This window comes from Hylaeus anthracinus, unplaced genomic scaffold (genome assembly GCF_026225885.1).
Source record: "Hylaeus anthracinus isolate JK02 unplaced genomic scaffold, UHH_iyHylAnth1.0_haploid 11997, whole genome shotgun sequence".
Lineage (NCBI taxonomy): Eukaryota > Metazoa > Arthropoda > Insecta > Hymenoptera > Colletidae > Hylaeus > Hylaeus anthracinus.
The window spans coordinates 5761538-5776271 of NW_026534344.1; the positions used below are offsets into that span (position 1 = coordinate 5761538).

Consider the following 14734-nt stretch of genomic DNA (forward strand, 5'->3'; position numbering starts at 1 on the left):
TATAAACGAATAACAACAAATACATTGAGGTCAATGCAAACGTTCGCAACGAGGAAGGGAACATGTAAGTGTAGAGAAACAGTCGCGAAGCTGGAAATTTTATTTATTTACATTTCATTTTCGCTAATGCCTCGACTAATGACTCTTGCATATTCAGCCCGAGAATATGGCACGATAGCAAAGCTTCGCAAGAATTCGTTCGTTCTTGAATATCCATCGTTCGGAGTTCAATACCTGCAATACATGTAAAACGACTAAAAGGTGCAAAATCCTTTTCAAGAACCAATTACCTTATAATTGAAAACTTAGCGTCCCTGCCCTTTATCAAAATAGCGGACGGCTTCGGTCGTAGTGTCTCGAAATCAATCGGATTTTCAGACCCGCCTTCCAAGTTTGTCGAAAGCGTGGTATTCATCGGGACATCGTTCGTTGCATGAGTTTCGAGATAATGTTTCAGGTTTGCCATGCTCTTATCGGTCAGCCGACGTACCCCGTTGGTCACTTCGAAATCGCACTGACACACGAGCGCCCACTCTTGGCAAATAAAAGAAAATAATTTTTATTCCTTTCACCGATCGGATGTCTTACCTCTTCTCACCTTTGTCAAATTGTTTGTTCGTAGTCGACTTCACCGAACAATTGTGGTGGCAAGTGCCGCTACACTCGCGCGAATTCAATTCCAAGGAATCCAGACTTCCCACAACATCTTTCTCGTCCACCGCACTGTTTTTCGTTTCCTTCGCCTTGCCCTCGACACGGTTAGACTCTTCGATTTTACAATTGTCTCTGCATGCATTATCGTCTGCTTCGTTTGTCGCGCCCGTGGCCTCTTTCGTTACGTAACAACCACTGGAATTATTAAGCAACGCGCTGCTCGATTTTCAACGTGGAATAGAACGCTTCGTTCCTTACCGCTGGCTACCAGGACTCGACGCCATTTCCACCATGGATGAGGTAACCTCCGAAAATTTCTCGGGCCACGGCAATTGTTCCCCGGACAAGATAACGTTAAGGTGTTTCGTGTCGAGACGCGGAGTGTGTTCTCTCTTCGGAACCGATCTATCCGCTCGAGGGTCGTGGGATATAGTCTCTTTGTTTTTTAACGATTCGTTGATCAACGAGCTCTGTTCGTACGATTTGGAATTAATTTGAACGCGACGCGACTCCGCGAAGTATGAAAAACATTACCATCCCCCGAGGAACCTCTTCGATGTTCATCTTCTCCATTGTCTCGTCGTGGTTCGACCCCATATTTTCTATCGACTGATTGAGCATCGAAATTTCCGGAATTGAAATACACTTGTCGACTTGCTCGTCGTTCATCGAAGACAGTTCATTCGGTTTAATTTTCTGAGCAATTATCTAAATGGGATATGAAAGTAGAATTCAAATTAAAACCTATATGCATTCCTAGTTACAAGTGAACTTGTAATTCTGTGTAACCTGATTTCCCACTTTATCTGTAATCTTAACAACTCCTATCACGTTCAAACTCCTGAACATTTCCGCGACGAACGTCTCGTACGTCTGCAGCCTATTCGTCAAAACCATCCGCGCCATTTTCTCCCTCTTCACGGCTGTTTCCGTTAATTCTAAGTCGCGCAGGAGTCGTCCTACGCGAGCCCCAAGTTGCTCGTTATGCGACATCAAGAACTGAATCTGCAGTAACTTAAACGAGTCTCCTAATTTAGAACGCTAAAAGGAGGCGTTTTCTCTTGAATATTTTTTCCTGTCTAAGAACGACGTCTCACCCGATTCGAGGTAATCGTTGGCGCCAATTTCGTGGTGCAGTGAAAACGACACGTTCTTTGTCGATGGTCCGAGAACGAACGATGCGGTCGAATCACGTCGTCAAACATTTTAGGCGTTTTGATCGGCGCGATGAATTTCTCCGTGTAGTTTGGTGGCAGCGATCCAATCGAGGGTGCACCTTCATCGGTCATTACAGCATGCTAAAAAATTAGAAACGATTCGTAGCATCGATACGTTACAACCGTTTAATTTGCATCGAATAGTCGATCGTTTCGAGGTCGCTGGTACCGAACTGCTGCTGCTTACTTCCGGTGAGTTGGCGTTTCGATCGAGGAATCGATGTTTCGGATTCATGGTGAAACGAAAGTACGAGCTCGTGCCCATGATTTCGATTTCTTTGCTTATGTAGACGAAGTGGTAATCGATATTCAAAGACGCCTGTGATAGGTTTTGAATGAAAAGCAAGAGATGGTTAATAGGTTTATTAAAGCATTGGTAATTGAAAAGTCCTTAGTGGATCGGGAGTTTGCGAACGATTTCAGTAGAGATTGGTGACCTTAAATAAAGAAGACCGATAGAACTAGAACAGATCCCTCTTGAACTCGTTCGCAAATGCAATTTTCCGATTAATATTTGATAACCTCTCGATGAAACGTATGCAAAAACATGATACTGCGCCTGGACAGAGACGACATTTTCGGTGCCACGAGAACGTATTCAAAAGTCAGATACTGCTGAAGGTTGGTCCACCCTCTGGGGAAAATTCCGACCCAATCGCGCGACGACGTGCTGACCTTAAATATTTATATACGGAAAATTATACGAAAATTAGAGCATCGAATGTAATTCACTTACGTACTTTATCGTGTAACGTGTACTCTACTATAATGTCCTCGTCGATGGAATATTTGGTTTTCAATTTCTCGAATTGGACTCCATTGGCGTATTGACAATGAAACGTGCCACGCGCACAGCAGTACATTTTCATGAATATTTATAGCGGAAAGACAGAGTCAAAGGCAATATTCAGCGAAGGGACGCTTTGAAAACAGCTGTGTCCGAAATACATATAATATATCCTACGGTGTAGTCGAGTCGTCATCGAGTAAAAAAAATTAAGAAACAAAGGAACTACGAATACGTTAACCAATTAAACGTGGACAATATTATGTTATTAAAATTGTGCGAAGTATTACAATTTTGATTGCACGTAACCATCGGTGGGTTTACAGACGATTAAACTGCATACGATTTTTTACATTATCTTCATTTTTACCATTGCTCGATTGCAAAGAATGAAACAGCAGCTGCCATCTGGCAGCGGCACGCAGATAATGGTGAAAGCACGAATGCGCGCCAAGCAATCGTAAATCTGCTAACCGCAAATTATTTCACGAATAACGTCTAACACGACTTTAACTCCGATAATAATCATACGTTCTTACATCGGAGACCGGAATGTCTACTTTATTTCCTTTAAAATGCATTCGATGTTACCGACGTTGTATAAAACAGACGTAGGCAACAAACACGCGAACCAGTTGCAAATAGGATACCTACTAAACGGTTAAATTACATAATACAACTCGATATATACGTTCCAAGTTCGAATATGTTAAATATATACAATATTGAAGACATTACGTCGTCATTATAATATTATAAGTGAACCTCGCATGCATAAATGCGCGGCTGTTCTTTGTATAACCAAGACAAGATTCCTGTGAGATTCATCACAACGTCAGAAACAACAATCTTCGTTGAGAAGAGTGAGCATATATACGAAAAAAACTGATGAATCGCCTTAGCAGTGAATTAAATTGCACTGAATACAATTGAATCGTTCGGAACAGTACATGGTCAGCTAGAGGGGTGGGAAAAATAAGGGTTGCGGAAGAGTATGAAAGTAGAGTTACCGCTACCTATCGGAGCACTTAATTTGTTCAACAAGTTTAAACATTTAGCTCGATTGCATACAGACCACATATCCGTAGCTTGCGAGCAAAGCGTTCAAATGCTGCCGCCAGGAGAGCGCTCGAAAACGCATGTGCGAGATCTAGCTGGTCGCGTTTCCCATTGGCGGAGGTCGGAGTCGGTCCTCTGGAGTGTACGCGCGCTCAGGTGCCGTACTGATCGCTTCGATGACGAGGCTGTCAGTTACTGTTCGTGCACGAATACGACGAAACGGCCGGGTGTCTTGGCGGGTTTTCGCTCGGAGCTGCGCTCACGAGACCAGCTCGAGAACGAGGAAACGGAGGTGACGTTTGTTGCCATCGATAGAGTGATCGTTGAACGGCAGTCGAGAGGAACGAGGACAACCGAAGGACTCGCGTTTGAAATATTACCAAAGGACAGAAAACCTGTCGAACTCCTGGGGCTGCATTTCAGTCCAGGTTTGACCGCACCGATAGGCGGACGATTCGCAGGTGAGCGAGCTGCAAACGATGCGTCGGCGCGACTGAGCACGCGGTTCTTCCGTCTCGCTTTCTCCTCTACCCTCGTCGCCTTCACCATGGAAATTCCATAAGAATTTCCGTCCTGTTAGGAACGCGGTCTACCGAGGGGACCCTATCTTGATCGGTATCCGTTTCCCCTCGAATATCCATCGTCTCCTCTGTTTCCTCTACTCGACGAGCGAGTCGATCGCTGTCACGGAAATTCGAGTGAAAACTCACGGCTGAGGCTGGCTCGGGATTGCGTGACAGTGTACGTACGGTCCGAGGTGACCGACGAATATTTGACAGCGGACTGACAGAAACTCAATTACGGTGCCGCGCTGCCTAGACACGGATCGTTATCGATGCTTCCCTTTTCCCACGGAATTTCCAAATATCTCTCGTGTCTCCATGGATGAAACACACCGCGATGCGGGTATTTCGGTGCGTTGAAATATTCAATGGATCCTTCGGTGTGCCGTTCGGAAGCGTTCCAGTCGATCGCTCTTTTTTCATCGATCGATACGTGCACCGTCGAGATCGTTGGAATTAATGATCGAGCCAGGATCGCCGGAGAGACGTCTTTAGCCGTGTTCATCGACTTCCTAAGCATACATATCGGAAGACCCTCGGCTCGCGACCTTGATCGCGGAGCTGGTATAGCGGTATACTCGACCAGCGCGCGTCGATAATTCCTGTCGTGCATTCTCTGTCTAGTATTCGCCGTCTTCGCGCCAATCCGCTCGTCCTCTATCAGCTGTGTGCCTCGATGCCTGTTTACAACGTGTTCCTCCTCTCGGAGTCGTCCAACGTTACGCTGTTTAATCCGCTCGTCTCGGGTCATCTTGTGGATCCAGACGTGTTTTGACGCGCGTACCAAATTGTATATGTGTTACGATCACTTACCGTCCGACTTATCTCGAAGCAAAAATTAGAGGGAGAAAATTAGTGGGTAATTTCGAAAAATTGATGCACACTTCTTATCTTTATATGTTAAAGAACAACCGGCATACGTGGACTAACGACGTACTGTCGAGAATAGTATTATTAAACGTCTTGATCGTGCGCATCGGTTTGCACAAAGGTGACATGCAGCCAGAAACTGTTACTCAACCTAACGTCAATTCTTGCCATTCGTAAAACACACGCATTCGATAGAAAACCTCGATAATTATTTATTAAATATCTTGTCGGAGCGGGTATCTGTACTGGAATCGCTCTGCTCCAAAAACCTTTATTTTTTACGGACTTTAGTAGTCGGAAACTAAAACTGTATTTTTATTATCGACTGTTTTCGCGTTCGTGCAGCATTATGGCACCTGAATGTTGCAGAAGTTTCGCTGGATCGTGTTCCAAGTATGTGGTCATTGATTTTTCTACTATTGAAAAGCGTCCTAATTTTCAAGCCAATGTTCTCATAATTTCCTCGTCGAAATTCTGGCATTCACCGTCGTAAAGCACACAGTTTGATCAAACTCGGCGCAATTACGACGCAATATTGTATCCGGAAAATACAAATATTCGTATAAAAATGTGAAATTGACAATAACGGAAACAGGTTTCGGTGAGGTACAGTACGCCGAAAAAGTTTACTCGCGCACGAATAACGTGACCTGCATGGCGAAAGCATAACACAGGAAGTAAAACAGTCTCAAATCTTTTCCTTTCAATCTAATAGCGTTGCAATTTTGGATTTTGTTGTACGGCACCACGGTCTTTTATATACCATCGGTTCAGATGGCCATCAATTTCATTACCTTTTTTTTTTCATACTAAGCGACTAGTATGAAAGTCGTAGTGGGGGACCGTCGATGTCGGAACATTCTAATCGCAGAATCAACGATTCCGCGATTCCATACCTCGACACACAATCGCTTGCGTGCATTCGTTGCGTCGCGCCATTGCGGCAACACGAAATACAAGAAAGAAAAGTTAAGGTTTCGATATTCCGAGGCTTATATTGAGAATCAATTGGCAAACAATGGAGACCGTAGCAAAGTGCAGATCGATGCACTCGATTTCACGGTTCCTCGAGCGTAACCGGAACTAGAAGTTAATGTATATTATTCCCGTCTTCCTCGTTGTTTCGCCAATCGAAAACAAAAGGTCGCAGCATCTCTGGACAAATCGCGACAAAGTTGTACACGCTCGGTTATTTTCCTGCAGTTAGAGCTCAGTTTCCGAAGAACGGCGCGACGGAAACGATTAGATAAACAGGCTTGGACACAGCGATAATCAAGGCCCGTCGTTAAACGAACCCGCAGCAGCAAACTAATGCCCGCGGTTCGTTCTCGAAATGCTGCGGGTTACCCAAGAGTAATCCTAAATGCACAATCTATCGCTACGTAGGGGTCACGTGTTGATAATTTGGGTCATGCATTTTCGACCGCGCACGTTTACCGCCTTTATATCGACCCGAACCTTGTCTCTTTATCATCTGCTCCGCTCAAAGTACCTACGCCAGTCTCCGAGCGTGGTGTAGCTTTAATTAACATATTTCATCCTGGCACCGTATTACCGTGTACACGATCCTCTGCTCCGTGTCATCGTACGTTCAAAGTTAGGAGATTCGAGTTGGATCGATGATGTAATTTCAAGTACTTTCGAAATATTGACTCTGTATACCATTTTTTTTTTTCACCGAGGGTGGTCAGAATAGGAAATTCTTCTCCCATTTTGAGACGACTCGTTGGATCTTGCACTCGCGTTTGCTCTTGATCTTTTTCGATCGCGTTTGGCCGAGAGAATGGTTCGCGTGTCGCTCCGGCGTGGCTGTATCGGATTCCCCGACGGAAGGATACCGTTCTTTTTTCTCATTAGTTATTTAAGCGGACTCCGTCGAATGCAACGAACGCACGAAACCGGCGACGGCGTACGTTCGATCCCCGTTGTCGCGAACGACGATTTCATAATTCAGGTCACGCATATCTCTAAGCCCGTTATTATACTCGCCGCATCGACTATTGTTTCAGTGACTGTCTCTCCCGAATGGCGTACTCAAATGAATCGACGCGAATCGATATCTCTCAATTCCGTCCTGGTGTCAGCCGTGTTTCGCGACTGTCGCCGTCATTTCAGCGAAAATTTTAGGAAGATAAACGAATCTTTGCACTTTACTTATCGTTCTAAATAAACTTTTTTTGTGTTTTGAGCTCGTGTGTCGATTTCAGTTCATACAGTCGAAAGAGTTCGGTTCGTTTTTATATTCGAACAGATGTACTCGGTAGACTCCGAAGAGGAAGCGAGTTCCGTTACGAGTGTGGATCTACCTTAAGGGGTTTTCTCACGTATAATCGATACTGGTTTGATAACATTTCTCGGGAAATGTCGGGTCAATGTACGGATGTAACGCTTCCACCAGCTCGCTGGAATGTTGTGCCAACTTGTGCTTCCTACGTACGATCATTTGGCATCCCGCGTTGGATCGCGTCGAATCTTAAGCTGTTCGAGACTGAGATCTCCAATCGACGATTTGGGTCGCGCACTCGTCACCATTATTTCTCAGCCTTTAATACGGCGTAGCTTCGAACCGCGTATCCTTCGAAATACCTATTCATTTCCTCCGTTCTCCTCTGCGGAATCAGGCCAAATGTTTAGCCTGTTAATTTTAATTTCTCCGTTTGTTTCACTAGCACACGGAAAAATGGTCGTTTTGCTATAAAATCAGCAACAGAAATAGACATAGCTCGCAGTTTCGCGATGCACGATACCGTCGGTTTCAGATCAAACTTTTAATTTTGAAAACTTTTCCTCCAACACCGGCCGGCTCTCAATCTCCCAACAAAGTTAAACTGAATTCAAATGCGAGGGAAAAAAAAATAGTTCTTTATAAATAGCGAGCGATAAATTGACCTCGCGAGCATGGAGCGGCGGAACGCGGTAGGCGATAATTAAAAAATTCAATTTCGTGCGGCCGTGATACCAAAATTCCAGCTGGCTCGCTCGAGGAGCCACCGAAAAAGATGGACGAGGGGATGAAAACTTTTCGTGCGCTCTTCCGTAGTCGCCGAGATTGCAACACCGGGTGCTCGAAAGCTCGAGCAACGTTTTCGAGGATCCTCTCGAGGCACCAGGAAAAATGTCGGTGAAACGGGAAATCCCTCTAATTAGAGAACGGTTCAAGGCGCTATCTCGAATGTCGGCGTAGTTCTTGAAATTTCGGACTTCCGATGCCGAGTTTCTCGTTAGTCACCGACTTCACGAGACTGCTATTTCAATTTCTCGAGCGTGTAGAGACCGATAGGACCTCCATAATGTTGACACCGCAAACATTTTACTCGGTAGAAAGCCGAGGAACGTCATTCTTCGTCAAAGATACCGACGCAAGAAAATTGACTGGGACTGTTGGACCTTGGTATCGTAGGATTCCGAGCCAAGGAAAATGTTCAACACAATAAAAAGAAACTTTTGAAGAATTTATATTCTATACAGTAACGATCCGCACTGTTCCAGTGAAAACTGAATTCTGATTTGCTGAGCTTTTTACGAGCCTTTATAATTGATCTATTTCTAAAGGGTGAATAAAGGGTAGGGACGACGCGTCACGACGGTCAAGGAATGGTTATGAATCAGGAAGAATACGAAGTACAACAGGATCTAGAAATTTGGAGGTGAGATTAGGGTGTTTCGCTATGGAGAAATCTATGCTAACAGTTACGTTGCGACGAAGCGTGTTGGTCATCCAACAGTACGATATTCTAGAGTCAAGAGAAGCCTCGGTTTCGTGTTCATTTCAGTCCCTGACGTGATTACGTCGAGTGTCTCTCAACAATCCGCGTTACTCACGGGATGACCCGATACCATGGGCATCAACTTTCCATCCGAGCTTCGCGTATGAAGTATTCAGCGTCCCTTTGGATGCTTCTGTATCGATCGGGATGGATTTTCGTCGCGATCTTTGTTCTATGATATTCGGGACGCGTCTCTGGAGTCGAATAAAAGGTGAAACGAGCGGAATGAGCGTACCGGAGGAACAAGGAAGCGGGAAAAATTCGTGAAACGGAATACGGCATAAGTAGCCTCGAGCGAGAACAAGAGGAAAATCCTCCTGCTACGTCACGTGCCTCGGGACGTGCCTTCGTTGAATTTGATTCTGTGAAATGTTAAAGCAGCACTATCCGTGCAAGACCGGGCTACTGTTTCCTTCCATTCGTTTCCTTATTGTTTTCAACGATGGTCTCGGTCCATTCAACGATCAGACTGAATTCGAAACGTTCCCGACGTTGATCCCATTTTAATTGACAAGGGACTGATTTGAAAGTTAACCGAGAAACGGTACCGAGAGAAATTACAGAATACTTAAACCGTTCCCTCGATCCCTGCCCATAATTTGGGAGAAAGTTTGTTTGGTTTCTAAACTAGCGTTGACTCTTCTTTCCCATGGGTCAGCATTAATGTACGCTTCGCGCAAGTTCGTGTAATTCGTTTAAACTTCAATCGCGCAACGTTCCGGCGTTTCAAACCGGAGTGTTCGAGTGATGCAATCGGCAATAAAGATAATATCGATAGAACCGAGGACGCGTAACGTTAGAGGTCTATTATCAGCCGTTGTCGAATACGACGATGGTTCGACGATGAACCAGCGATAAGGATAAAGTTGTCGCCCAAGTGAAAATTAAACCAGCCACTCAAACTTGCCGATCCGAGTTTGCGAACTTTCTTCGAAGTTCGCGTTCTGGCTAGAACCCGTATGCATGGAAAACTGGTTGCCTGAATTTTTCACATCGACTGCAGCGAATAACTCGTTCCTCTTCGGAATGAAAAAGTGTTCGTAGCTTTGAGTGCTTCCGTGTCTGAATTTTTTATACAATCTACTTGGAGCAATTCAGTTCGCTCTTAGGGTGCGGGTCGAGGGACACGAGCCGAGCTATAACGCTTCCCGACCGATACAGGAAAATGAGACAATTTGTTAGCGTAAATAGTTGGAAGCCTGATATTTATCGAAAAGAAACCGTGAAAGTCGCATAACCGGAAACGTTCCCGGGCCGAGTGTCCTTTATCTTAATCCTTCTCTCCCCGGATAAAAGTTCGAACAAAGGATACACGATTGCATCGAAGGCTTCCAACTTTAACTCGTGAGAAGACATAGTAATACGACAATAGCCCTCTTACAAACTAAAAGACGTCACTATGACGCAATTGCACGCGAGAGCTTTAAATTTTACCGATCGTTCCAGTCCCTTCTCTACATGTAATCTTTCTTTCTTCCTGTAATACGTAATATTCGGTTGTCAAGCTACGAGTCTAGAACTCTTCGACCATATCTATTTATACGGCAGAATAGCAAATCCCTCTATTCTTCTACTAACCTAACACCTAGTTTATCTTACTTTCTTATTCAAAGAAGCTCACCGGCACGTGCCAAGCTAATCGGTATCGTATAGTCGCCAGTTGAAACTATCATACGTCGCCTAGCAGATTACGTTCGACCTATAATTTAAAAAATGACAGCTTTTACATTTTATGTCAGAATAACTTAATCGTACCAAGATGCTTCAAGTGGCAGTTTCGAAACCAGAAATTCTCACGTAGATTTATTCGAGTACTCCCAAACGGAAAAACTATGAGTTTCCCTTAATTTTAACCTAGTTTATCCGCTTTTATAATTTACAAAACTAATTTCATAACTGGAATGAAATACAATTTAAACGAGAGCAAGAAGGGAAACATGTTCCAGTAATTTGAAGAGAAATACGAACTCCGATTAGAAACGCGACTCTTCCACTTAGCGTGAACGCTGTTGCGCGCAATAATGCGAGGATTGTGCAAAATACATGGTTAGCGACTATGAGAAGTAGCAGAAGCGAGACGATGAGAACAAAGCGTGTCTTGACGCGGTAGGACTATGAACTGCTCGACCGGTGTGTGTTTGAAATGGAATCGGACAGAAAAATCGTTGTAATAGTACATAGATTAGCGACGCGGTAAACTGGGCTCCATTGTCGTATCAAAATGAAGAATTAACTGTTGCTGTTCCGATGGAGGCCTTGCGATTTGTGTGGCTCGTCGTCGCAATCATCATTGTTTATAAATTTTTCTAATTGTTCGATACAAAGAACATTAACAGGGCACGATAAAATTCATTATCGGTAACTAATCAGTTCGCGAGCGAATGAACCAAAAATGATTGTCAACGAGAGAACGGCTGCATAGAAAAACGTAACCGATGAACGCTGAACGTTCACTCTTTTTCTTTAATACTCATCGAGGACGAATGAATCATACACCGACCGATTAACTGCGTCGTCAACGCTTCGTCACCATTTTATAATCCTCGACAAATCTCAAAATTGACTCGACAAACCGGCGATAACAAATCGTTTCGTACGAGAGAATCGCGTAAATTATTGAGAGACGAGCGCCGACTCTTTCCGATTCATTTTGCGTTCTATCGTTGACTATGGAACATCCGCGCCTGAATGTCTGCGAAACCACGTAACGCCACAATAACGTCATTTTAAATGACCTATGCACGGATATCGAATCTTACGTCACAAACGTATCGTCGCTGTACACCTCGTTCGACCGTGGATTTCACAAAAATATCCGACCGAAAGGTCGCTGCTTTCTCTTTTCAATTAATTTATAAAACTCCGAATCGCGTAAGATACGCGACATCGAGTAAATATTTGCACAGGGTGTGTCCTACTTCTGAAGTAAGAATCATTATTCTTATGTACCATCTTTCCGATTGGACGTCTCGACGAAAGGTCAAAAGTAATTTATGTAGACGTTAACGCATACGCAGTCGCCGACGTATTTCTTCGTCATTAACAAATCCGCGGATGGTTATCGAAGACGTACATCATTGTTAAATCTACCGTTGATCTAGTATTACATCATTTTATATTTATATTTCGAGCAACAAGTGGTTCCAAGGGTGATATTATAAAGCAATCTTTGTCCCTTTTACCCATAAAAAAAGAAGAACATAAATTCTTAACCGAAACCCAAGACGGGCATCCCTTAAATTTCAGTTTATGTTTTCTACTACCGATTCAAAGCGACGGGGAAAATGTATCGTGACGAACCGACTGTAAAAATGTGCACTGCGTCAAGTATTATTCCACGGTAATCTTATCAAAAGTCTTATCTGAATCCCATGTGTAATCCTATTATCCCCTACTTTTCTCACTCTTTTATTCCCAGGCAGTTTCTACGATTTGTCGCAAAACAAAGAAATTGACTCGTCGTATACGACGTGTTTGATACATATTTGTAACAACCTTGTTCCGTTCGGCAGTGAGTTCATTGTCTGACGCGTCAGACAACAATGTTTACCAACATTTTGCCTCGCAAATATTTTCGTACTACATGACTGACTAAATTCCTCCGAGGATTCTTGCAAATCTACCGAATCATATCTTCATAATCATTTTTAGCTTAGATGTAATTATTCATATTAGCAAATATTATCGTTAATGGTATCCATAAATCGTGTGATTTTCAATATCTAGTCAGTGAGAGGTCCGCTAGTAATATCGATCGCTGAACTCATTGTGTGTATTTTATCTTCTGTTTGCACGGTATCTTATCCAAATCGTGGATAAGAATGTCCACATAGAATTATTATCATCCTCGCGTTGAGATCGCAAGCCGCCAGACGTTGTTAACGTTTCTAAAATTCTTATTGGGTTACACGATGTTGTAAATATTTGCAATATTTTTGTCTGGCCAGATTCTCGTGGGATATACTTTACGATAGGTGTGCGTTCTTAACTTCGCTAAGTACAACGAGATGCGAACAATAATCGCGACGCTAAGTATGCAAAATACATTCGCAGCAGCGCATCGTTGTAATTGCGTTTAGAGGGAAAAATTCCCGGCATAAAAATTAACTGCTGGGTGTACGGGTTGGAGCTTAATTGAGAATAATTCCCGCGTTTCTCAAAATAAACGTCAATTGTTTCGAGCTCTCGTATAATTTGACGTCGTTCAATCAACGAGCATATTGGAGCGGCGAATTCGTAAATTCGCTAAAACACGCGCTCGTGAGTTCCAAAGTTTTCCGATTTAACTTTCGATAGTCCCAAACGGCGCGTCTACATTGTCCGCGCGGATATTACACCATGCATTCGACTAATATTTTATTAACGATCGATCCCAAGCACTTGGGTTTAATTAACACGACACCGTGGATTATATACTCCGCTGCGTCATTTACTGACTCACCATTTACTCAGTGCGCTACGCTAGACGCTTATTTTGTACATCGTTGAAGTAGATTGTTGGAACGATCGTTGACTTTGATTCAAATTTCTATCGCGTGTCGATTTTTTCAGTGTTTTTTTACGTTTTCCTGTCATTACCCAGGAATCCGCGAATTGTTTAAAAGATTCCAGGCAAGTGTGACCTAGATCACTCGTTCAACAACTGCCGACCTTTTTACGTCACTGCGTTAATTGCCACGGGGCAATGAAAAATTCTATGCAGCGACGGTTGTTTAACAACTTTCCCCATGGACCAGGAACTGGAACCTCGCTTTATCAGAGACGGAACTCCACGTATCCTCTGTAGCCGTGTATTCGTTTCGCTGGTAATTAATACCACCAATGAAATTGTCCTGCGCGCCATCGTGAGATTTTCCGCCGTATAAATTTCCCTCGGTACTAATTACTGGTAATAAAAACCGTGACGCAGCCCGATAGCGTAAAAGTTGCACAAGTGTCACTCAAAAGCGCTTTGTTCGAAACAATTTCCGCGCGGAGACCAATAAAGGCTCGCATACTCCCCCGCGTATCGATAAAACGCGACCGCGTAGACGTCGAATGAGATGTGCGGTTCGTCCTTATCGAAGTGCAAATGAACAAGGAATGAATCAACACTCGTTATTGTCTACCTATGTACGCCATACCTTAAAGAGATAACCCGACGATTGGTAATCGTCGTCGATTCTCCAAATGGTCTTTACCGATGCGTCTTTGGAAATTTTCATCGACGTAATGGGGAAAATTCTGTAATTCTACGAATACTTGTTTCGAAACATTCAATTAGGGTCTCGGACGTGAACGGACGAAAAAATTTGTAATTTAAATTTTCGTCCATATCTTGCTTTTCTAACTCGTCCCATTGTGTGACGTTAGCAATCATGGCTCATAATCAACTGGCGACGTAGGACACTCGACCGATAAGATCTCGAGTCCTCGACAAAAGACGTACCACCAGGGCTCTTAGCGTCTAATGAAAAGACGCGGTTCCGTGTCAAGAGCCCTCAACTTTTGTTCGCGAAAGAACGCGGTACCGCGTCAACAGTTCTTAATTCTCGCTCGCGAAAACACGCGATATCCGCGTCAACGACCGCAAAGTCATCGATACCGTCGACCAAAGATCGTCAACTTTGCGTTTTAACCCCATTTTTCAATATCCCCCTCCCTCCCATCTCGTTCGAGAAACTCTGCCATATTATTCCGGCCAAGTTTCTATAACGTAATTAATAGGTCGAGTGGAGCAGAATCGGAAGATCCTCTTTCCCCTTCATTTTTTTCTCCGAGCCAGCTGTTTTCGCTTCATCGACGGCCACAAGCCGGTCACAAAGGATTTGTTTGGAA

General features: G+C 43.8%; 2 protein-coding genes across 3 annotated transcripts in view; one reads left to right on the top strand and one right to left on the bottom strand.

The window, feature by feature from the left end:
• Positions 1-52: 52 nt before the first annotated feature.
• On the bottom strand, positions 53-3783 carry LOC128889569 (uncharacterized). Its single transcript, XM_054147291.1, has 9 exons — positions 2612-3783; positions 2394-2546; positions 1987-2190; positions 1444-1659; positions 1189-1362; positions 913-1124; positions 599-849; positions 291-534; positions 53-234 (listed from the first exon to the last, which is right to left on the bottom strand). Exons 1-9 carry the CDS (start codon positions 2738-2740, stop codon positions 228-230), a joined length of 1590 nt encoding a protein of 529 aa, XP_054003266.1. The 5' UTR covers positions 2741-3783; the 3' UTR covers positions 53-227.
• Positions 3784-3935: 152 nt separating this feature from the next.
• The window catches only part of LOC128889678 (protein GDAP2 homolog), a 32912-nt gene continuing 22113 nt past the window's right edge, over positions 3936-14734 (top strand). Inside the window, exon 1 of one of the 2 annotated variants that reach the window (XM_054147524.1) lies at positions 3936-4178. The gene's annotated coding sequence lies outside the window, so the exon portion shown is untranslated. Of the gene's footprint in view, positions 4179-4924; positions 5140-14734 lie in introns of those variants that run through there. The other variant, XM_054147526.1, reaches the window with a different exon arrangement.